The 24,234-nt window shown below is 41.6% G+C and overlaps 1 protein-coding gene across 4 annotated transcripts; it reads left to right on the plus strand.

The window, feature by feature from the left end:
- Positions 1–11: 11 nt before the first annotated feature.
- Positions 12–14,238, plus strand: LOC131736055 (pre-B-cell leukemia transcription factor 1-like). Of its 4 annotated transcripts, none has more exons than XM_059021789.1 (3): positions 45–397; positions 4,485–4,600; positions 9,140–14,238. In XM_059021789.1, the coding sequence occupies exons 1-3, from the start codon at positions 202–204 to the stop codon at positions 9,230–9,232; spliced, it is 405 nt and encodes a 134-aa protein (XP_058877772.1). In that variant the 5' UTR covers positions 45–201; the 3' UTR covers positions 9,233–14,238. The 4 variants fall into 4 exon arrangements, 1 of the variants encoding a protein (XP_058877772.1); XR_009327875.1 differs by lacking the exon at positions 4,485–4,600 and adding an exon at positions 8,355–8,441 and having other exon boundaries at positions 49–289; XR_009327873.1 differs by lacking the exon at positions 4,485–4,600 and adding an exon at positions 8,355–8,441 and having other exon boundaries at positions 167–397.
- The last annotated feature ends 9,996 nt before the right edge of the window (positions 14,239–24,234 follow it).

Genomic DNA, 24,234 nt, shown 5'->3' on the forward strand with positions numbered 1-24,234 from the left:
CAAATGGTAAAATGCATGAGACTTTAGAAGTTTAAGATGCCTAATTAAAACACAAAGTTTTCTAACATTTTCACCCACGAGTGCCTATTGTTTCTGATTTCTGATTGAAATTCTCAGAGCCAGAGGTTTTCATGCAGGCAGGTATATAAAGGATATAAATGACACATCTTGAGGTGTTCTAATAGATTTGCACACTGCTGTATGCATGCATGTTTATGTCTCTCTCTGTGTGCGTTTCAGGTTTCTAACTGGTTCGGCAACAAGAGAATCCGCTACAAGAAGAACATCGGTAAGTTCCAGGAGGAGGCTAACCTGTACGCCGTTAAAACGGCCGTGGACGCAGCCAGTGTGTCGGCCCAAGCGAGCCAGGCTAACTCACCCGCGACGCCAAATTCAGGTACCGTTCCCTCCCTCCCTCCCAGACCTGCATCTCGGACCTAACACCCTCACCCTCCGCCGGCAGACAGGGGGCGCTCTGCACAGCCTCACTCTCACTGTCGCTCTCACACTCACTCACTCCCACCAGGACTCGCTCCTCTCCTAGTCGCTGCACCACTGCTATGCACAGAGAATCCAAACCGACGTCCGTGCCAATCAATTCAGTGGATTTTAGACAGTGCAAAAAAAAATGGGCAAAGCAAATGAATCATTGCGGCAAAAAAAAAAAAAATGCAGCCGTCATGTCCTTAGCGCTGACGTGTTATTTCTCTGTTCAGTGATTGGTGCAGCAGGGAGGAGGCGGGGACTAGTGTCCACTCTCACCAGACCGACAGACAGACAGACTTCCCGCCCCCTCGCTCTGTCCCATGCTGGTTATCCAAAAGGGGGCAAGTTGATTTGCGTGAAATCTCAGCAGTGAATGTGTTTTTCTACAGAAAGGAGGAGGCGCACAGAAACAGAGTGCAAAGACGGCACACATTTTATAATAATTAGATGCTGAAAAGGTAGAGAGAAAAAGACTCGTATACGCACCAGCCCCGTCCAGTGACGACAGCTACCCGCGTGTGTGTTGATTTATTTATTATTTTATTCCTTTATTATTTCTCGCTTTTCAGCGTGTGATTACACTGCTTCACAATGGGGTTTCTCGCTGCTTTTGGTCTGTCTCCCCACCCCCCCCCCATGCACCCTTCTCGTTAGCTTTATCCATTTGTTTTGTCCAGCCTGTCTGTCTGTCTGCCCGCCTGTCTGTCTGCCCACACGCTCTTTCCATCTGTCTGTCTGTTGCAGTTGTTCCTTGTGTTGTGTGATGCTTTGCTGTCTTTTCTTGTGTTTGTGTGTTCGCTTTGATTTTCCTCCCCCCCCCAGCTCCGATTTGTATATTTTAAAAGGGAGGGAGGGGTGTAGAGTTAGTATTTTTTTGGGGAGAAAGGAAGTGTATATTTTTTAAATACTGGGTAAGTTCAGCTTAGTAGTCACACAGCCCCACACTGAGGACCACTGGACAACGTCCTAAAGTCCCTTAAGTAAAGAGCACTCTACTGCACGCGTTTATCGATTCACTATTGCCAATATTTAACCTTCTCTTAGTCCGGAATGAACTGCGATTCACTTTATTTGTAAATGATTGAACAGTGGAGGATTGCCCTGGCGTTTTACCCTCGAGTTTTTTCCGGATCACGTTTTTTTCGTGAGTCATGCTTCTGCTCCTCAGCAGGAAAGACCTGCTAGAAGAGTTTGCAATTCAGTTTTAGCGTGTGTGTATCTCGCTTAAGGTTTTGACTGTTCACACGGTTTTCTCTCGCTTGCAGTTAAATCTATTTCTAGAGGATAGCGGGGCAATGTATTTGCCTTCTGATGGCGTGTTGCTCCCTGTCTGTGTTTTTATTTGAAGGATCTGCGTCGAGGGGCGTTTTGAAACGGGTCAGTTTTCCTAGTGCTTGCTCTTGAGGCTGGGAAGCTGGCACCCGTCCTTGTTTTCAGCTGTTCAGTAACACTTCCTGTTGGAGTCGCATGCACGGTCTGCAGCCCTGCTTCTCGCACATCTCACACTGGTGTCCGACAACCACCAGGGGGCAGCAGAGGCTGCCCTGGCCCTTATACGAGTTTCCCACAGCAAAATCACAGCAAAGTGTAATAAAGCACAGCGAAAGAAAGCATGGTAAAGCATAGTGAGGTATGGTAAAGCATATAAAAAAAAAACACCAAGGTAAACTAACCCTTATAAAAGTTTCCCATAGAAAAAAACCTAGCAAAGTGTAATAAAGCACAGCGAAAGCATGATAAAGCATTGGTAAGCATGGTACAAAAAAAATAGGGAGGTATAGTAAAGCATATTATAAAACCTGGCAAAGCAGAGTAAACTACGATAGATGCAGAGTACTACCATGGGAAAAATACCATGGGGAACATAAATTAATTACTCTGTGAGAAAGTTAGCTTTTGTGGCGATGACGAGATGACTTTCACCCTTTATAGCTTTTCTTTCATGTTTGTGTTCTTTAGTAAGTTATATATATAAAACAAAACAGTAGCTTTATGAAACAGAGTCCTGGCTGCTGGAGAGGGGAGAGAGGGAGTCGGGGAGTCATGATCTGATCAGAGCTGTCTACAGTCTCTCTCTCTCTCTTCAGTGACAGATCTCACATGACACCTTCCTTCAGAGCAGCAGCTTGGTTGCTCCGCACACGCCCTCTGTGAGAGGGCGGGGGGGGGGCTCGGCTTGCTTCGCACCTTTGTCAGCTCAGAGTACTCCAGCTGTCAGTCATTCTGAGTGACAGCTGTCACTACTGTGTCTCTTGAAAGATTTCAGACAAGCCCAGGCAGAGGCACATTGCTGCGTTCTATGTGCTCGATGTAGTATTATTATTATTATTATTATTACAGTAAGAGCTTGATTACTGAACCCCTCTTGTCTGGCCCCTTGATAACCTGACCTGTCATTGATTGGGAAAGTCTTATAAATAATTTCACAGTTGCCTTGGTTAAAGGCGTCTACTAACTAAACAAAATAATAATAATTATCGGAAAAACACCCTGGTCCCCATTAGGATGATGAAGGTGTTACTTATTACTATTATTATTATTATTATTATTATGAGGAGGAGTCACTACAAAAACAATGGCCTGATAGAGCCAGAACTATTGTACACATGTAACGTCCGTGCAAAGGGGCTCTCTTGAAATGTGGAGTCTGCTGTTCTTGGTGTGGTGGTTAGAGGAGGAACGTGTACTCGCAGTATTTATCAGCAGGTATGAAATAAATCCATACATTAATGTGCTGATTTTAAATCAAGAAAGCCTGTCCTCCCCTCACCTTTACAATCGAATACCTATCAACGGCAGTTAACTTCCGCACTGAGTGTTTTAAAAGCCGATTTAGAAGAATATTCTTGTTTTGAAATCTACACGTTAATGAATGGATGTATTTAATACCTGCTGATTTTGATCTTCTCGAAGGCGATGACGAATGAGTATCAGCACACCCATAGTGGGGAACAGGAGATTGTGTCGTCTGCAGGTTTTAGTCACATCTTTTAAGGTTTGAGTTGTTGTTTTTTTTTTTTTTTAAATGAACTGTGGCAGCGATAGCAACAGTGGTATTATCAATAATTTCTCTTTTTTTTTTTTTGAATACTGGCAATGAAATACAAATTTGAAAAACATGTATTACTATATGTAGTTATTTATTCTATTTATGTATCCGCCCCTTGCCCCCCCCCACGCCCACACACAATTATAAAACTTTGTTGAAGAACCCCCCCCCATTTCTGTATTTCACTGTCTGACACACACACAAAAAAGAAATATATAGAAAACTGTGAATTAGTGAAGGGCTTCTGTACAGTAAAATATTGTTTACTGCCATGGCTTAGTCCTGAGCATTAACCAAATCACTGAATTATTATTATTATTATTATTATTATTATTATTATCATCATCATCATCCATGAATCTTATTTCAGAACCCCTTTTAGCCAAGGTGTCGATGTCCATCAAGGGTGATGTGAAAGTGGCTCCATTGTGGACTCTACATGCAGCTCTGGCCAAAAGTTTTTCATCACCTTGCAAAAGTCTACCGGAAGCCATAATAGTAGTACAGTATTTCATGTTGGATTTCAAAATTGTCAAATTCCCTCACTGTCAGTTTTTCATGAAGTATATGGAGAAAACTACAAAGCGGTGTGTGATTCAGTATGTTAAGGTGACATGTTTCAGCAGGTTTCATTCGACTTGATGAAGCAAAATGAGTTCATTCTGTAGGGTGATGCAAAGCCGGAGCTGCAGTGTAGTAAACTGTGACGTAGCAGCAGCCAAACGGGTCGCCGTGGAGTTTAGTTTCATTGCTTGCTTTTCTCCGTAAACCCTTTTGTATGCAACCATGGCTGCTTTATGGAGCGGACGAGGGTGTGAAACAGCGGCTGTGGCTCGAACCCGGAGCCGGCGGCGCGTTGCAAACCGCAGAGCGGCTGAGCCGAGATTGCCACGGTTTCACTGCAGGGGGACGCGTTGATCCATGAGCCTGCCTGCCTCTCTCCTTCCAGGTTCTTCTGCCTCTCATAACTTGAACTCCAACTCTGGGGACTTGTACTTGACCATGCACGGCCTCAATGGGGATACCTATCCCAGTTCTCAGGTGACATCTAACCTGCAGACACAGGTAGGCAATGGTCCCAACACCCACCCCCCTCTCACCTACCACTCAACCACCTACCTGCCCCCTCCTGCAAGACCTGGTCCACCCCCTTTTACCGAAGTGGAAGATACAAAAATAATATTATTAAAGAAAATAATTCAACTTCTCGATTTGTAAAAGTGAGGGGAGGACAGATTTTCTTGTTTTGAAATCAACGTGTTAATCAATGGATTTATTGAATATCTGCCTTTTTTTTAAAAAATGTAATCACAGTTCTGAGTAATGAGTTTTTCCACACCCCTACCAACGACAAGAAGTTACTTTATAAGTTTCAGTCTTTTCTGACGGATATCTTCCATTTCAAGCAGACTGGAGCTAAGGATCTGAAAAGGCTGAGGGCATTGGTCCATGCTGTACTAGGTTAGGGGTTAAGGGTCAAGAAGAATTGAGGGTCAGGATGCCCTATCGGAATGCCTGCTTTTCAATAATTAAATGATATAATTATATTTAATTTAAAACAAACAAACTAGGAGATTAGGGTATGTAAAAAAACAAAAACAGTCTTTATCTCCAGTTTGCCCTTCTCTGTTGTGTCGTTGCATTACCTCAAACACAGCACTGACAGCCTGTTCCCAAAAATCCAGCAAGTTTGTTTTTTTCTTGTTAATTGGTCGTGGTTGGTTGGTATTGTGCTTGTTTTGTTTCATTTGGAGATGATTTTTGTATGTATTTATTTCTGTGATATCTAAAAAAAAAAAAACATGCACTGTGTGAGTAAGTGACTGTGTATGTGTGTGAGAGTATGTGACAGTATGTGGGGGTTGCTAATCCTCACATACCACTGTTAACTAAATCTCACCATGCATACCTGACTCCACTTAGAAGATGGCGTGTTAAAGGGTTAATAATGGAACGCCCAGGTCAGTACATTATTTGAATGAGTAGTTCCATTATGACCAAGGATAGAAGCCACAGCTGTGCCAATATTACTAGTACACTGCAACGTTTTAAAGTAGTTTATGTACCTTTTGATGGTCTGAAAGCATTGTGGTCCACTGAGAGAGAGAGAGCTGGGCTCAAGAGTTTCATGAATAATCTGTGGTTTTAGAACAGGTGTCATCTCTCGGACGTGCTTTGTTTTCTGTTCCGTTAGTGAGTAATAACAGAACCTCCACAGAAAACAATCGGAGAGCACTGTCTGCTTGTTGCATAATAAAAAAAATATATATAGAAAATAGTCAATAATTTAGCTACTTTATATTTTAACACCATACCGTATCAAAGAAGAGGAAAATGCAGCCTCCCTGAAGCTTTCAGCTTCTAAAGCAAGTATTTTACATATAAAAAGATTTCGGAACAAAGAAGAATAGAAGCAGAAGTCTTTTAAATGTAAATTCCTCTCTTATACTTCACTCAGCCCCCCCCCCCCCCCCCACTTGATTGCCTTTGAATCGATACGGTTTGAGGATTCAAATCGAGTCACATGTGCAGGTTTATCAAAATTCCAGCGCATCTTACATCACTGTGTAGACACCAGTCCTGTGCAAATGACGTGTGCCGCAATTCTAAAGTAAAATAAGCAAATAAAAATGATTCTTCATTCTCATGTTTAACAGCAACTCCAGAGTACAGTCTTCATGATTTTTGTGATTTTTAAGAACACGTCGTGCCTGAGACCCAAGCAAACTTATGAGGACCACAAACGCCGGCCCAAACTCGGATCATCCCGTTTCTCTCCATTCTGTCAGGCTGTTGGTTATTTGTTTGTTTGTTCATTTTTGGAAGCTCAGAAGTGGGTGTAGAATCTGTATATATATACAGAGAGCCCCTTATTAAAGTTCACTGCTGTGTTTTTGCAGTTTTCCAGTGGTTATACTATACATTTGCCATGCTGTTTACCATGCTTGACCTCGCTACTCTTTACAGTGCTTTTTCACTGCTTTCTTACACTTTTTTGTGCTTTTTACTGCGGGATCTACAAGGGGAGAGAGCAGTAACCCCTTTCCTTGTCCGTCACTGTTGGGCTGTGCATTGGTTCTCTCCAGATCTCAAAATGCAGAGGACTCGAGCAGCCTTCAGGCACCAGGCAGCTTTTCAGTGGCAACCCGTACACATTTTTTCTGTCGTTCCTGTAGTGGTGTAGAGATTTTGTTGTGTTTCAATTGTATCTTGTTCCTTTTACGTGATGAATCGATTTTCATTTTATGCATTTTGTAGCTTGCATTTCGCTGCAACATTTTGCAAAACACGGTTAAATATTAATTAAATAGTGCAGCTAATCTTTTTTCGTGGTGTCGTTTCTGTCCGATGCCAAGACGTTTCAGGTGGCTGTTTTGCATCGGCATCAGGGTTTGCTATGCATTGTATTTGCTGATGTAAGTGTAGCGGGCAGTGTTGTGTGATGCACTGCCGTTACGGATCGTGTTCCCTGTCAGTGAGACGAGGTTAAAAGCTCTAAAACCACGAATACAGACGAGCCTGGCTCTTTTGCACAGCGGTTAGACTCACGTTCCAGCCTCCGCCTTGTTATACTGCTTTGTGATTTACAATAGAGTATGCTAATATCTGTCAAAAGTATTTGAGGAAATTATTATTGAAGCACAGAGGGCTAACTAAATAATTCCAGTAAGTCTTACCTAATATGAATTGCTATCATAGGTCTCCGGGTTTTCTACTTGAGACGCACGTTATGGTAAACGTGTATTTCATAATTATTTTTGTGTTTTTAAGCCAAGTTCTGCTGCATTCTTTGCAACACAATTAGGCATTGATTTGGAGGCAGGAATTCTGTACTGCAGTCAGTTGCATAGCTACGGGTTCAGCTATTTTATGTTGTGTGTGTGTGTGTGTGTGTGTGTGTGTGTTTTTATCTGTGTTCTACCCTTCTGTTGTGTGTGAGCCCTGCATGCTCTTTACATTCCATTCATCTACCATTACTTTATCATCTTTGCACAGCTACAGTAAATGCAATTGAATATTAATTGTAATATTTGTGTGTTACTTGCATTTGCAGTTGTTAATGTGAGTGTGTTTGTGCGGGGATGGAAGTGGGGCTCTCGTAGCTCTGTAGTCGTCGGGCCACTCTGGGTTTCACTGAGAAACCTGGACTGGCTCAAACTGCTCCATCTCTCAATGTGAATGTCCACTAGAAATAATGCCTGCCTTCACTTTTTCAACTTGGAATTATTAATAGAATGAGTAGTAAATGTCTGTGTGAAGTTTTTTGGAGCCAGTTAATTATATTAAGTTATAATTAAGTTGAATCTAACAAAACATGGTGGAGTCTCCCTGCAACTCTGTATGAGGCCAATCCCAGTGAGCACCACTCCTCCCTGATTTTTAAATATGCGCTGCTTTCCAGTGCACAAAAGCGACACTGCTAGCAGACAGGCCTGACACTTATCGGTCAGTGTCCTGTCTATCAGGGGTGGCTAAAGCTGTCTCTTCCACTCCTGGTCTTTGTTCCAACCCTGTTCTAAATTGTTTAATTGAACCAATTAAACCTCCATCCAGACCCTGAAGCAGTTCATGATCTCATTTGACCTCTTAAACCTGGAGTGGAGTGGCCCTCCAGGACCGTGATGGACACCCCTGATGTGCTGTGTTATTTTTACGCTGCAGTGTTTGAAACAGCATTATTGCTAACCCAAGTACACCCCGCCCCCTAGCCCTGACTCCACTAGCGCCCCCTGTACTGTGTGCACTGCACTGCACTGCACTGCGGTGCCCCTGTGTGTGCGGGGAGGCGATTTAAGAGCACCCCCTGTTGTTCTTGCAGGCGGATACCCTGCACCGTGCTACACGCCAGACGGGAGGATATGAGGAGATAGCGGGGAACCCCATGTACCCCCCGCGACACATAGATGTGAGTGTGGATTCCCCAACACCTTGCACACACACAGCGCTCCGGGGCCAATAAACATCAGCACTGCAGGGTGTAACAATTGGGGCTGTTACTGAAGCTCTGAAACGCGGTTTTGTTTTTTCCAATAAATGGATTCTGTCATCACTGCTGTCACCATGGCATGGAGTTCAACCCCATCATTTTCTACTATTGTAATCCATTTCAATGATAGCATTTAGGCTGCACAGCCTGGCAAACGTGTGTGTGGAAAAACAAGTGTGAATGTGACTCTGTACTATAGCTCTGTCTATGTATATTAAAACGCCTGAAGATCTATTTAATATTAGGGGAGTGCTGATACTTGTAACTGCCTTTTGAAGTATTTGTCGGCATGTAGTAAATAAATCCATTCATTGTGTTGATTTCATAATAAGAAAATCTGTCCTTCCCTCACCTTTACAACCGAGTATCAATCCATGTCAATTGACTTCCGCACTGAGGGGGCGCTCACATTTTTACTGCCGTACCGAGACCATAAACTGACCAATAAAAAGTCAACGCGTTAGTGAATTGTCCTTCTCTGGGAGTTTTCTAAGAAGGCTCAAACTTCCCTGTGTTTTTGTTTTGTTTTGGTTTGGTTTTTTTTTTTAGCCCTGCCGCACTGTTGAAATGTCTGACTTTGCTTTTCTTGTTTTGTCGTCCCTCTCCTCTTCTCTCAGTCTAACGGCAGCTGGCAGGACGTCACCACCCCTTCCTCTGTGACATCGCCCCCTGGTGGCCCGGGGAGCGTCCACTCCGACACGTCTAACTGAGAGATCGAAGATAAAACTTACAAAAAAAAAAGAAAAAAGCTGAAACAAACAAGAAAACAAACACTCGCCTTCACCATGGACTGTTTGGACATCTCTACACATCCACACTCACCACATGGGAAAAGAGACGGAGCGGAAGAGAGACAGAATAATACAACAGCAACAACACATACTAAACACGTCTCGCGCTACGGACTGGCGTGTGGTGGAAGGAAAGAAAGCAGAGGCTCCGGGTCAGAGCTCGAAATAACCGCAGAGCAGAAAGATCACGCAGCTCTTTTTTTAAATTTTTCTTACAGCATCGTTCCCTTAATTTCAGTAACATTAACAGTTTTTGGCCGTAGGGTATAATGTCACGGAGAGGACTGTTGTGAATTTTGTGTCTTGGAACTTTTTTAACAACGCAAACGGCAGCATTTCATTTATTATTATTATTATTATTATTATTATTATTATTATTATTATTAGTATATATTTTTTTCAAATCAAATCCCTGTGGCGTAAACTCAAGCAACACAACGACCGCGTGAGGAGCGCCTGCTTCGAGCTCTGCCTCTCCTTCCTGCCGCAGATCAACAAAAACACAAAATAAAATAGAAGATTTTAAAAACCAGGGTTAAGATCGCTTTTACAGCTGATCCACTCCTAAACTACACCCCTCCCCCTCCTCCTACTATTACTACCAAATAGATGTCGTCTTTTCTACAAATTGTTTTGGTTGTTGCTATACAGTTTGTTTTTGAATTTGATCTTGAACTAAATTGCCTTTGATTCTTGTGGTATTGTTATTATCGTTTTATTGCTGTTTCATTTTTCAACCCCTTTCCCTGCTTTGCAGATTTAGTTATTTTTTTACATTTTATCTTCTATTTTTTTCTTACTGCTGCTCTATAAAGATATTGTGTGGGGTTTGTGCCTGCGATCAAAACCAGGGTTCAGATTCACATAGCATCAGTAGTGATGGATGTCTATTATTATTATTATTATTATTATTATCTGGCTTTGAAAGAATGTAGTGGCTCAAGTTTAAGCTTTTTTTTTTCTATGATACAATAAAAAAAATAAACTTACGTACAAACAAATATTGTGAAATACATTTGTTTTGTCCAAAAAAAAAAAAATGTTTTAAATCGTTCTGTTTGATAAGCTGCCGAATAAATACTATGCAGCTTTTATATAACAAATCCTTTATTACTGACCTCAGTTAAAGGGGTTTAGAGTTTGGGAGGGGGAGACACAGAGAGAGGCTTCCTTATTTACACTTTGACAAACGGAAAGGTGTTCCTGAATCACTGGATGTCGAACCTGGCTTTGAACACTGAAGGATTGCTATTCTACGCGGTCCTGCTGCACCGAGGAAACTGGGGGGGACTTGATCAATAACCTTGCAGCTAGCTTCAAGGGTAACAGGACACCATGCAACAAACGCTTAGCCAAGCCCTCCCTCCCTCCCTCCCTCCCCTGCCAAACTGCAAAACCTCTGCTTGCTTGCAAATAGTTTTCAATATGCTTTAAAACGAACTAACCCTGGGCGTTTTGATTCGGAAGCACAATCGTGTTTTGAGCAGCTTTTTTGTTTGTTTTTTCGTTTTGGTTTGCCCCCCTCCCCCAGGAACCCTATTCTGTATATAGAAGCAGCTGTGTACATGGTCCCTCATCCCTACAGCCAGATATACCTCACTGTTCAGCCCTCTTTAAACCAATAGAACGCTTTTTTTTTTTTTAGTACCTGCACTCTACCTCCCAGAATCACTCGCTCGCTCACTCTCACTTTTTTCTCCATTCTTTAAGTACCCTGGGCTGGCTGCAGCAAGGGATATGATATGCAGTGGAGGTCAGGAAACTTCCTACCATGTGGCTCAACAATGTTCCGCAACAAATAGCAAGCGGTGAAGCAGCTAGAGCCACCGTGGCCGACACAGGCGCAGCTTCACAGGACTGGACACCCCTGCTTCTGTTCTCTGAAACGGGGGCTTCAGGAATTCTGCGCTACGTTAGTCCTCTTTAAAAATGTAACCCTGTAAAGCCGACTCTGCTTGGCTTTTGGATAAAATGGTGAGAGGTACAGTCAGTGGTGAGGTTTTTAGTGGTGCTTCAACGATTAAATCCAGAATTAAAATTTGGGTTTATTTGATTCCAGGAAAGGTGTAACTTTCTTCTCCTGAACCCAGTTGACAGTGTCCCCTTGATTCCTGTTTCCTTTCTTTCTCTGCACGTCTTTGTACATGCAAGTCAGACCCCAGGGGTTCAGCTGCTGATTTGTGAATCTCTTTTTATTTTTTTTTATTTTTTCTTTATGCATTGCTTTGACTCACTGGCAGTCACTTGCAGAAACCGAAGCAAACATTCCCCGCTAATGGTAAACAGGCCTGGGGGTAAAAACAAATAGCTCCATGATTTATTTCTTTTTGTTGTCGTTCGCTGCAAACGCAGAGCAGCTGTGTTGTTCAGTACAAGGGAGGGTTTGAGAGTTTAGAACAAGCTGGAATATATTCAACCTACAACTCAACACTGCAGGCCTGTGTAGAGAAGAACGTAACGCCACTCAAAACTGAACACCAAGGATGCAGATTTTGACCAAGCTATCGCGGGGGGAGGGGACCCCCCCCCCCCCCCAACCTCCTGCCCCCCCACCACCTCCTGCCCCCCCCCCCCCCCTGGATTGCATCAACCACCTGTCTGTGGTTATCCTATGGTTACCCCAATAGGTGGCTGAAGCAATTCAGCAGGCAAAAGTGCTCCAATAAAATCCAGCTGTCAAATCCCATATTGAAAGAGGTACTATGACAAGCCTGCAGCAGTCCATGGTTTGTTTGAGCAAGGCAGGAGATGTACAAAGCTCTGGGCTCTCTGTATTATAAGGATGAATCTGGAGGACGCTCTGATCTAAAACACTGGTGAAGAGAGTGGATTTTTTTTTTTTTTTTTTAATCATTTCTCAAAAGGTTTTAAGCTTGAATGTTTGATTTCCTGTATTTTACGACAAGGGGAAATACACCTTCCAATGAGACCAAATTAGAAGAAACATCTTAAGATTGAAGATTGCTTTAACATGTATTTAAACTTCTTATCTTTTCATTGTTTTGTTACATACTTTTAAGAAAGGGGGCATGTCAATTCTGAGTGTTTCTGTGCCTGACTTCTGCAAAACAGAAACACAAGTCTGAATGTGTTGTGTTTTTAGAGAGAGAGTTATATTTCAGTAGAAAGTGGTTTGGGTGAAGTCTTCCTTTTTTTTTTGTTTTAGTTTTTTTCAAAAAAATTTTTTTGCTTAGTTACTCAATTTTTTCTTCAGTTTTTTTTTACGTAGGTTATAGCAATATTACGAAAGTTTAAAAAAAAAAGTTATTTTGCTAACTTTGGGGCTTGTTTTTTTCTGTTCCAGAGGTCACCATGCTCATGTTTTCTCACAGTGATTTTAGAAGATGTATTGATCAGACAGTATCCCTTTTGGAGGCTGCAGAGAACTGGTTCCAGGTCAGATCGCAGGGTTCCAGACTCTTGGGTGTTTTATGGAACCCTCTTTTTGTTTCTGGAAGAACCCATGGTTACAGGCGGAACTGGCAAAAGCAATGAATTCAATGAGAAACGTTTCCACTGGAAGTCTTTCTCAGGGTCTTCAGTTAGTTTGTCATTGGGTTCATGAAGTTTCTTTTCATATTCTAAATGTAGCTTAGTTGTAATAGTTATGGGTGGGACTAAATTAAGCCAAACAGTGTTTTTGTTGCTGTTTTTAATTGAAGCCGTCAGTGCTTGTGTTCTGTCAAGTTTATCTTGCTGCGATTTATTCGGTTCAGGGACTGTATTCATAAAATTAAGGAATGTTGTGTTTTTTCTTTAAAAAAATGTAATTAACTAAATCAAATTTGCAGTTCATGAAACTTTTTCTCTTCCTGTTTGATAGAGGGTGAGAAAGTAGTGAAGCACTGTTTATCCCCTTCTGTTTTTATTTATTTCATTTTTAGAATTTTTTTAAAACAGTTTGTGTGAACTCTAAGGAGTTTGAAAAGTTGCCTTGCCAAAATTAAAAAAAAACAAAAAAAAACAAAACAAAAACAAACATGCATTATAAAATAGATTCATAGATAGGAAACTTGACAGAGTATAATATTCTACACGCAGTTACTGAAGGGGTTATTCTAAGAGAGGCAGTGTGGTCCAGTGGTTAAAGAAAAGGGCTTGTAACCAGGAGGTCACACACCCTAGTCTCTGTAAGTCGCCTTGGATAAAGGTGTCTGCTAAATAAACAAATAATAATAAAGAGAGAGTGTTTTAAATAACAGTCCTTAAAAAAACTATTCCTTATAACAGTCCTTAGATTTTCATGAATATGGTCCCTCGAGTAGCCGTGTGGCCAGCCAGAGCCCAGACTCCTTTAACATGATCACAGAACCCTTGTCATGTTCAGCAAGCAGGACTCCAAGCACTTACACTGATGGTTTTAATTATCATATAAACAGTTGCTGAAATAAATCTGGATTCTAGGAAAGGATTTTGTGAATCCCTTCGTTTGATTTTAGTGCTGCACGATTCTAAAAGACATCATTATATTTTGTATGGAAGCGATTGGGCTTTTTTGACAAGATGATCGATTGATGGGCGAGGCTGTAACAGGTTTACATGGGCTTTTTAAACGCCTCCTTAGCAAAAGGAATACTGTGTGTTTATTATTTAACATTCATCCAAATCTTTACTGCCTGTACCAAAAAAAAAAATGTAAAATATTAATAGTTTAAAAAAAAGACAGCACACACATTTACAAACACGGACTAGAAACAAAAGTACTCGCTTTTAGGTTTTACTAATATTTTTTTTATATATATATAAATATAAATATATCTGTTATGTCTTGTTGGTTGTGATGTTTTGAATTTTAGAGATGTCTTGTTCATTGTAAAAATAATAATAAAAAATAAAAAATGTGTAAAACAAAATAAAAAAAAAAAGTCATTTGGGGCAAAGAAATTGATAATAAAAATAAAAGTCCAAAGGTTGTTGGTACACTTCCTTTTGTTTACTGTTGTGCTGTTTGAGAGCCCTGCATGCCCGCTTCCTCGCAGGTTATAGCACAGGAGTCGCACTCCATTACATATTTAGACTCTGGCAGAACATTCCCTTTAACAGCTGGAATGCAGTTCCCTTTAAGATGAGTCTTTTTAACAATTTATTAAAGGGGCATGAAATGATGATTTTTATTTTATATATAAATATAATATGTAATTTTTGTTTTTGTATTTTCTGCCCACTTCTATATAATCTGTATAAAATTTGAAGAAACTAAAACATATTCAAATTGTCACACAGGTTTCCCTTTTTTGTTTCGGGTCGTGGACAGAAGCACGGCTCCTTTACTATTTCCAATGCTCTACAAGAACGATTCTTTTTCTACCTTTTTTTTTTGCGGTGGAAGTATTAAATGCTAACGTGGTTTAAAAAACATCAAAGTGACTTGCCCTCTTTTTACCTTTTAATGTTAATTTAACTACATTTTTATTAGTTCTGTTTTTCCGTTTATTTGTTAGTGGTAAACGCTTTTGAAAATGGCATCAGCACAGAACCTGGGCTTCTGAACCCTGGTTGAAACCAGCAGACATGGGGGGTCCTCAGGACCGGGTTTGAGAAGCCCTGGTCTAGGCTAAAGATCTGCTTTCTCCCTCACCCCCTCCAGACCAACGCAGACTTGAAACGAACACTGAACTGCTTCCCTCACTGCCTGAGACTGGTTCTCAATCCTGGTCCTGGGGGACCACTGCCCTGCTGGTCTTTGTTCCAACCAAGCACTCAATTACTTAATTTAACCCTTAATTGAACTAATAATTAGCTTAATTTGACTTTTAAAATAGTGTAGCGTATAAGAAGTTGGAGAATTTAAGTTCCTTATACAATTTTATACCTAAATTGCAATCTATCCATTTAAAATAATTAAAAAGCTCAGATTAGGCAAATTATTAGTTCAATTGAGGGTTCAATTATGTAATTGAGCCCTTGGTTGGATCAAAAACCAGCAGGGCAGTGATCCCCAGGACCAGGATTGAGAACCACTGGCCTAAGAGAAAGGGTGTTCCCTCCAGTCCAGTCCAGGGTAGGCTTGAGGCATGGAGACTGAACTGCTCCCTCCCTCACTGGCCTAAGAGAAAGGGTGCTCCCTCCAGTCCAGGGCAGACTTGAGGCATGGAGACTGAACTGCTCCCTCCCTCACTGGCCTAAGAGAAAGGGTGCTCCCTCCAGTCCAGGGCAGACTTGAGGCATGGAGACTGAACTGCTCCCTCCCTCACCCCCCACGAGAAAGGGTGCTCCCTCCAGGCCAGGGCATCTAAAACAAAATGGCCAAAATGGTTTAATAGATCAATTAAAAAAAATATTCAGCGAAAAAAGGCACTTTACAGAGCGTTTAAAAGGGACCAAAGACAAAGTACACAGAAAAGTACTTGGAACTGCAAACACAAGTCAAAAAGGAAGTTAGAAAGGCCAAGAGAGAGACAGAAATCAATATTGCTAAGGGGGCTAAAACCAATTCCAAAATGTTTTTTCCAATATTATAACAGCAAGAGAACATTCAAAGAGGAGGTTAAATGTCTAAGAGACACAAATGACAAAATCATAGACAAAGAAAAAAAAAATAGCAAATATATTAAATGATTACTTTTCACAGGTTTTTACAAAGGAGGACACGAACAACATGCCCCACATGTCGGCCTGTTCCTATCCAATTTTAAATAACTTTAGCATAACAGAGGCAGAAGTGTTAAAGGGACTAGGAGCTCTTAAAATAAACAAATCCCCTGGGTCGGATGAGATCCTCCCAATAGTACTCAAAGAAATGAAAGAAGTTATTTACAAACCGCTAACCAAGATCATGCAACAGTCTCTTTATACAGGGGTTGTACCGACAGACTGGAAAATAGCAAACGTAATACCGATCCACAAAAAGGGAGATAAAACCGAACCAGGTAACTACAGACCAATAAGCCTGACTTATGTAAACTTATGGAAACTATAAAAAGATTCAAAATGGAAAATTACCTATATGGTAACAATATCCTGGATGCAACATCGACAATGGATAATTGCAAAGCATACAACATGGTTTATTTAGATTTCCAGAAAGCTTTTGCCAAAGTCCCGCATAAAAGATTAATTCTCAAACTGAACACAGTAGGGATTCAAGGAAATGCATGCACATGGATTAGGGAGTGGTTAACATGTAGAAAACAGAAAGTACTGATTAGAGGAGAAACCTCAAAATGGAGCGAGGTAACCAGTGGTGTACCACAGGGATCAGTATTAGGTTCTCTGCTATTCCTAATCTACATTAATGATTTAGATTCTGGTATAGTAAGCAAACTTGTTAAATTTGCAGACGACACAAAAATAGGAGGAGTGGCAAACACTGTTGAAGCAGCAAAGGTCATTCAAAATGATCTAGACAGCATTCAGAACTGGGCAGACACATGACAAATGACATTTAATAGAGAAAAGTGTAAAGTATTGCACACTGGCAAAAAAAAATTACTGAAATTGAAGAAGGAATCTATGAAAAAGACCTAGGAGTTTATGTTGACTCAGAAATGTCTTCATCTAGACAATGTGAGGAAGCTATAAAAAAGGCCAACAAGATGCTCGGATATATTGTGAGAAGTGTTGAATTTAAATCAAGGGAAGTAATGTTAAAACTTTACAATGCATTAGTAAGACCTCACCTAGAATATTGTTTTCAGTTCTGGTCACCTCGTTACAAAAAGGATATTGCTGCTCTAGAAAGAGTGCAAAGAAGAGCAACCAGAATTATCCCAGGTTTAAAAGGCATGTCGTATGCAGACAGGCTAAAAAAATTGAATCTATTCAGTCTTGAACAAAGAAGACTACGCGGTGATCTGATTAAAGCATTCAAAATCCTAAAAGGCATAGACAATGTCAACCCAGGGAACTTTTTTGACCTGAAAAAAGAAACAAGGACCAGGGGTCACAAATGGAGATTAGATAAAGGGGCATTCAGAACAGAAAATAGGAGGCACTTTTTTAGACAGAGAATTGTGAGGGTCTGGAACCAACTCTCCAGTAATGTTGTTGAAGCTGACACCCTGGGATCCTTCAAGAAGCTGCTTGATGAGATTCTGGGATCAATAAGCTACTAACAACCAAACGAGCAAGATGGTCCGAATGGCCTCCTCTCGTTTGTAAACTTTCTTATGTTCTTCTGTTCTTATTTAAGTTCAGGTCAGGCACGATAGGGTGTGACCATTTCCTTTTGAACCTTTAAGGTGCACAAGGAATTGAGCGCTTGTTCAAACGGTTTCTTCTTATAATACATTTGAGAGTGACTCATGTATCACGAGGAGGAAACTGACAATGTGGGCAACCAGATCCAACGTGTCATAGAGACCTGTTCGATGGCCCCGCCCCTCAGGCAATTTGGGAAGATGGCGGCGAGTACAAAGATGTTCCTGCAGACTTCTTTTATTTGTGTTTGTAACATAAATACGTTCTAAACTATCATGTTTTAAATTGATTTTATTTATTTATGTGTGTATTTGCCTTCTGTGTCAAATGTGTTACCCTGTATTTCAAACGTTAAAAAATCTATCATCAGTCAAGAAGGGGACAACGTCCTGTTCATTGTCTGAAAATTTTCATCTGCATTTTAAGAGTGTTTAAGAGTGTTTTTTTTTTTTTTTTTTGGATAGAACACTAAGCAAACAATTAGACCTTTCAAAGGTTTAGACCTTTAAATGTTCCCAGTGTTTCAGATCCTACTGCTTCCCCTGGTAGGCTGGTCCATGCATTTATACTTCTGTGTAAAAAAAGTGTGTCCTACTTTCCCTTCTAAGCTTTGATCAGCCACCATTTACACCCTCTCATCCTCAATCTGTGCTCAATTTGAAGCGGTGTCTTGGGTAAACTTTAGCATGTAGGACTGTATAAACTTGAATGCAGTCCCACTTGTCCTGTCTTTTTTCAAGTTGTCTTTTCTCTCCAGAGCTTCACCACTGTGCATGTCTAGTGTCCTTATCCTGGACTAGCTGCCATTGGGAATGTAGACCTCCATTTAATGTTAATCAGAGTCATTAAAACCAACCCAAGGATGGAAACAAGACTCCCATTGTATAGCAGTTTTGATCCAATCCTGGTTTTACTATGCGATTAATAAGACACATCTGAGCTTGTTGCCTATACACCTGGGGCTGATCAAGCTCATATTAAAACCTGGGATGGGTGAAACTGCTATGCCATCCCTGTAACCCCTAGATTGCTCATTTCCATTGAGTTGCCAAAGACTTTAAAAGCAGCTTTTTCCTGGAGAATAAAAGCAATTGACAGTGTGATGGATCACGGCTTTTTGGCTGCTTGGTTTTGGCGCTTGGCCTTGGGTTTCGTGGCTGCTTCCAAATTGTGCTTGACGTCTCTCAGCCGGCACTGAGAGGCAGGCAGGAGGCAGAGAGCCAGCCAACCCCCTGGAGAGGCTGGAAATTAGGTGCCGGTAGCGGGGGGGAGGAAGCAAACTCGATAGCATGACCATGTGCTCAGCGTAACACACACACAGAATGCCAAAAAAAACCCACAAGATTTCTTAAAGGTTTGCAAATCCACACAGTGAATATAAAGAAGCTGTACGTATTCCAATACCTGTGTGCTGTACATGCATCTTCCAGTTGCAAAGACAGTTGACAAGTGGCAGTGACTCCAGTGAAACACTGATGTGTGTAGTATTTGGTACGCTTGACAGCAGCAGCGTGTTCACATTCATTTTCACTGACTGCTGGGGCTCCAGTGGGTTGTGACGATGATATACTACACGCTTCATTGTAGAGTGTGTTTGTCTCTGATGGTGCCAGCTTACTGTGAATCCCAGCTCGGGGTCCGGTTGGGTTTCAGTGTTTAAACGGGGATGTCATCTGTCTAAATTATTTGCGTGCAGGAAACAAAACGTCTTCTTGTTAGAGGTGCTGAATTGCCCGTTGTATGTTGTACCAGTGGTGGTAGCGGTACATCTTTGTGTGTGTGCGTGTGTTTTTACATTCATAGACCATCAAAATGTCAGAGAGCTTGATCTTAGATACGGAGTAAAGCAACAGCTGCTAAAGACATTGTCTTGTGTGATGATGTTCAGATTATTAACTACTTGCTTTTTGTTTCTGCTGTTTCTCCGAAATGCCAACGGCTGACACGTCCGTTGGGAATCAGACCAAAACCAGGCTGGCCTCATCACTGTGGGGTGTAAGTGGAACCACATCAACTCGGGTGAAATCAGAGGTAAACCCGGTCAAGCACTGATGATAATCAGGGCTTCTGATTTTCAATTATAACTGATTAAACACCCCCATACAAAAAAGCATAGCTAATAAACATGGAGAAATATGGAACGGTTACTCAATTCACGTTGACTTGACATCTTTCCCTGTGAAAATAATAAATAAAATACCTACAAAAAAAATAAAAAATTCCCAGCGCAGTTGGGCAATGTCCCCCCTCCTTGCGCATTGATTCGCTCTGTATACTTTAAACCCGCCCCAGCTACTGAGGGGAGGATTGTAACACGCTTGCGAGATTTAAAATGATTTCTTGCTCATGATATTTAAAGCTACAGTATATTACAGTAAGCTACTATAGGTAGTATTTGCACGCTTGTGGAATTTAAAACAGAATTGAACATTTTAGTGAAATGTACAAAACACACACAAACCCCAGAAGAACGTGCCCGTGACCAGAAGGATTTCACTGTGGAAGACAGCAAAGGAAAAAAAGGTACAACTGAAGTGTGCAAGTACTGTCGAGTTACTATACATACAGTGACAGAAAAAATAAAACCGAAAGTAACCGAAAACAATAATTTCATACATAAGAACATAAGAAAGTTTCCAAACGAGAGGAGGCCATTCGGCCCATCTTGCTCGTTTGGTTGTTACTAGATTATTGATCCCAGAATCTCATCAAGCAGCTTCTTGAATGATCCCAGGGTGTCAGCTTCAACAACATTACTGGGGAGTTGGTTCCAGACCCTCACAATTCTCTGTGTAAAAAAGTGCCTCCTATTTTCTGTTCTGAATGCCCCTTTATCTAATCTCCATTTGTGACCCCTGGTCCTTGTTTCTTTTTTCAGGTCAAATAAGTCCCTTGGGTCGATATTGTCAATAGCTTTTAGGATTTTTAATGTTTGAATCAGATCGCCGCGTAGTCTTCTTTGTTCAAGACTGAATAGATTCAATTATTTTAGCCTGTCTGCATATGACATGCCTTTTTTTTAAATTAATTTAGTTGTTGTCAATTATTTTTATTATTTTCTCCCCAATTTGGAATGGCCAAAATCTCAGCTCACCGCAACCACCCCTGCGCTGACTCGGGAGGGTGGAGACGAACACACGCTGTCCTCCGAAGCGTGTGCCATCAGCCGACCGCTTTTCTTTCACACTGAGGACTCACCATGCAGCCACCCAAGAGCTACAGCATCGGAGGACAACGCAGCTCTCGGGCAGCTTACAGGCAATCATACAGGCGCCCGGCCAGACTACAGGGGTCGCTGGTGCGCGGGGGGCCGAGGACACCCTGGCCGACCTAACCCCTGGAATTCAGTATTTCTGCCGCCTCATCACTGTCCCTTCTCCAACACTCCTATCCATCCCATCAGTTTGCTGACACTCGGAGAGATCCTCAAGAGCCCCCCCCCCGCTCCCTCCTGGCTCCCTATATCAATAGACATCCTTCACTCTTTAATCTCTACCCTCAGAAAAAGCTGCTCTGTCTATGCAATGACCTTACCTTGGAAGTACTATGTCTAACTGCTCTTGTGAAGCACTTCCTCTGCAGGATTCCTGAAGGAACAGAGTGCACCCTGTGAATTTACCATGACAATACCAGTTATTTACCAGTTTAAAAAATAAATAAATAAATAAGCAAGAGTTACCAGGACATCAAGGGGAATACAATGGATAGACTCGGAGCGTTAAGCCATTTCAACCATGAGGTCTTGTGAACCTTCTAGGCCTCAACCTTGCTGTCCCATCTCCTCTCTTCCATTTCAGGTCCAGGACCATTTCAGCCCCCTCATGCAGTAGGCCGTGCCTCCACCTGCCGAGCGGGCCCCGACCGAGGGGGGGGGGTTCTCTGTTTTCGTCTCTCCTAAACGGACCCGAGACACTTTTCCTAAGCTCTCCACGCCGCCCAGCTGCCAGCTTAGCTGCCTGAGGATGCTGCACTGAGTTGCGAAGGATCTGTCCATTTGTCCTGTTCGTCCCCTTCCTGTCTCTTGCTCTACTAAACGTCCAGCAGCCAGAGGATGCTGCCTGACCCGTCGGGAGCGAGAGTCAGATTATTGTATGTTATGTGTCTAAACTTTGCTCTCTCTCTCTCACTTTTACGTCACCCAGCAGTCAGAGGATGCTGCCTGACCTGGAGGAAAGTGTTTATATCTAATCCTTTGCTCTTCTCATGTCTCCCTCTCTACGTCGCCCAGCAGCCAGAGGATGTTGCCTGACCCGACGAGAAGGGAAAACTCTTCGTCCCCCCTATCTCGTCCTGCTATCAGTATCTAACCTCAATGTTACTAAGCACCATTCCCAAACTCCAGCCCTCAATCTCGCCATCCCTCTCAAACTCGTTTCACTCTTAAACTCTCAAATCTCTCGCCCCTCTCAAGCCTCCTAACCAACCGAAGAAATCCTCTCATCTAGTCTCATTCTTAATATCTCACTCCCAATTTCACCTCCTCTGAAGCCCTCGTAGGCATCCAGTGAAATGTCATTTGCTATGTGTCTGCCCAGTTCTGAATGCTGTCTAGATCATTTTGAATGACCTTTGCTGCTGCAACAGTGTTTGCCATTCCTCCTATTTTTGTGTCGCCTGCAAATTTAACAAGTTTGCTTACTATACCAGAATCTAAGTCATTAATGTAGATTAGGAATAGCAGAGGACCTAATACTGATGCCTGCGGTACAGTACATAAAAAGCTAAAGTCCTAGTAAAAAAACAAAAAAAAAAACGATTTACATAAACTGGAAAACTGCTAAAAAAAAAAATAAGCACTGAAAAATGAAATTAATAAAAACCTAAAAACCGAAGCCCTGATAATAATGTATGTGTACGCGTTCTGTGCCTTCCTCTGATCAAGTTCAGAGCGTGTTTCAATCTCTTGCGCTCTTTGCTGTGTCAGGGTCTGTCATACAAACAGCGCAAGAGAAAGTACGCTCTCAACTTGATCAGAAACAGCCGCTGCACGCTTAGAGACACAAGTCATTACATCTAAATAAAAAAACAGACCAAAAGCTGATCTACACGTACTAGACCTGTTCATATAGAAGCTGCTGTGCTTTACACGTGTCGAATGCCTTGCCACTGGCATGCTTGGTGCAAGACACACACACGTGCCGCTCCCATCCTCGGCTTCCGGAGCTCCTGCTCTCTGCACCGCCTGAACCCGCAACTACCGAGCAGAGGAACACTGCAGCCCCCTTCAGGGGCTCAGCTCTTTAGGTCCCTGTGAAACCTGTGCTGCAGTAAGTAGCGCTTCTTGTGTAATTTCCATCCCGGATTGTTCTCCCGCGCTAAACTGGTGTACTTGGTCTGGGACTCCGTTGCTTTTATTATATTTAACTTGGCGTTAGACCTGTTATACAGAGGGTGAAAAACCTCAAGGTATTTTTTTAGACACTGTAATTGAAAGTAGAATTACACTTAAGATAAAGGGTCTTTGTCACATTTTAGTGAAAGCACGTTTAGACCCTTCTAGCATATCTGTGTTCACTCGCTCCCACGGACTCTCTCCACGCCCGGTTTCTTAATCAAATATTTCTTTTAATTACAACTAAGGGTTCCACAAACCTCTGCGCATTGCATGTTCCTAAACGCCCTGGTTCCCATAGCGTTCTTCATACCTGAAACTTTCAAATCCCTTTGGAGCTCATGCTCATGTGATTTAACCGGCAGTCCTTACCTGCCCAGGAGCGCGCAGTTCCGATCAGCGCCACACGGGGGCAGTAGGTATGAACCCGTCAGTGTCTGAGGTGCGGAACGATGTGTTTTCCTCTTACAGAAGTGCTATAATGTTGTTGTGTATATATATATATATATATATATATATATATATATATATATATATATATATATATATATTTACGGCTTGTTCTATTGACATATCATTTTAATCTTGTATTTTATTTATGTTTGTTAACTTTTTTTATTGAGATATAATAACATGTTACACCTTAGCTCTTATTTAACTTTGCTACACGCAATAAGTACATTCATTAAATCAATAAATAACCTCTACTTCAGGAAATGTGCATCCGTTTATAGGTAAATATGTACAGATATTTATACTTGTAAAATGATTTAAATAGCAAGTTCAATTGCAGGCTGTTTTAAAAGTCTCTGTGGAAAGCAGGTTCCCAGAATACTCTTGTGATTTCAAACTACCGCAGTTCGTTTTATTGTTTATTACTTAATAGAAGTTCAATTCTGTAAAATGTAAAGTAAAATCAGGAAGACAGGTTGTGACTTTTTATCAATATACAAAACAGAAATTCAATACAGTACAACACACTGCACTGCAATTCACACGTCTGGAGCGCCTTTCATCACATGGAACTCAACACACAATATAACAAGTGTGTACTGTATAGCGCATGTGTGTGTGTTTTTTCTTCTCCAAGTTCCCCTGCTTTCCATTAAAATTCAATAACATAACGCTTACAAAATGGAGCAGGTACCGAGATACGGGAGAGGGGGGTATGATTAATTTGGCCGCTCTTAGCTGTTCGATGGCAGACTCGTGGGATAAAAAAAAAAAAAAGAACCGTCGGATTAAAAAGATGACAAGAAATTAAATTGTACCGTCGGAAATTTTGCTGACGCGGGAGCAGGAGCTGTCTTTGGGCTGCTTGATAAATCGTCGTCTCTTTCACGGAATAGAAAGGAGGGAGAGAGAGAGATAGATGAAATGAAAATGGTCTGCAGCTATAATTAGTTATTGGGAGGTGGATGGGGGGGGGGGGGTCTGGAATAGTGGAATA

This window comes from Acipenser ruthenus, unplaced genomic scaffold, assembly GCF_902713425.1.
Source record: "Acipenser ruthenus unplaced genomic scaffold, fAciRut3.2 maternal haplotype, whole genome shotgun sequence".
In the NCBI taxonomy this organism is placed as follows: domain Eukaryota; kingdom Metazoa; phylum Chordata; class Actinopteri; order Acipenseriformes; family Acipenseridae; genus Acipenser; species Acipenser ruthenus.

Coding starts and splice junctions, on each gene's coding strand:
- LOC131736055 (XM_059021789.1), top strand. CDS start 202: ATGCATGCATGTTTATGTCTCTCTCTGTGTGCGTTTCAGGTTTCTAAC. Junction 398..4,484: donor ACCCGCGACGCCAAATTCAG/GTACCGTTCCCT, acceptor CTCTCCTTCCAG/GTTCTTCTGCCTCTCATAAC. Junction 4,601..9,139: donor CATCTAACCTGCAGACACAG/GTAGGCAATGGT, acceptor CTCTTCTCTCAG/TCTAACGGCAGCTGGCAGGA.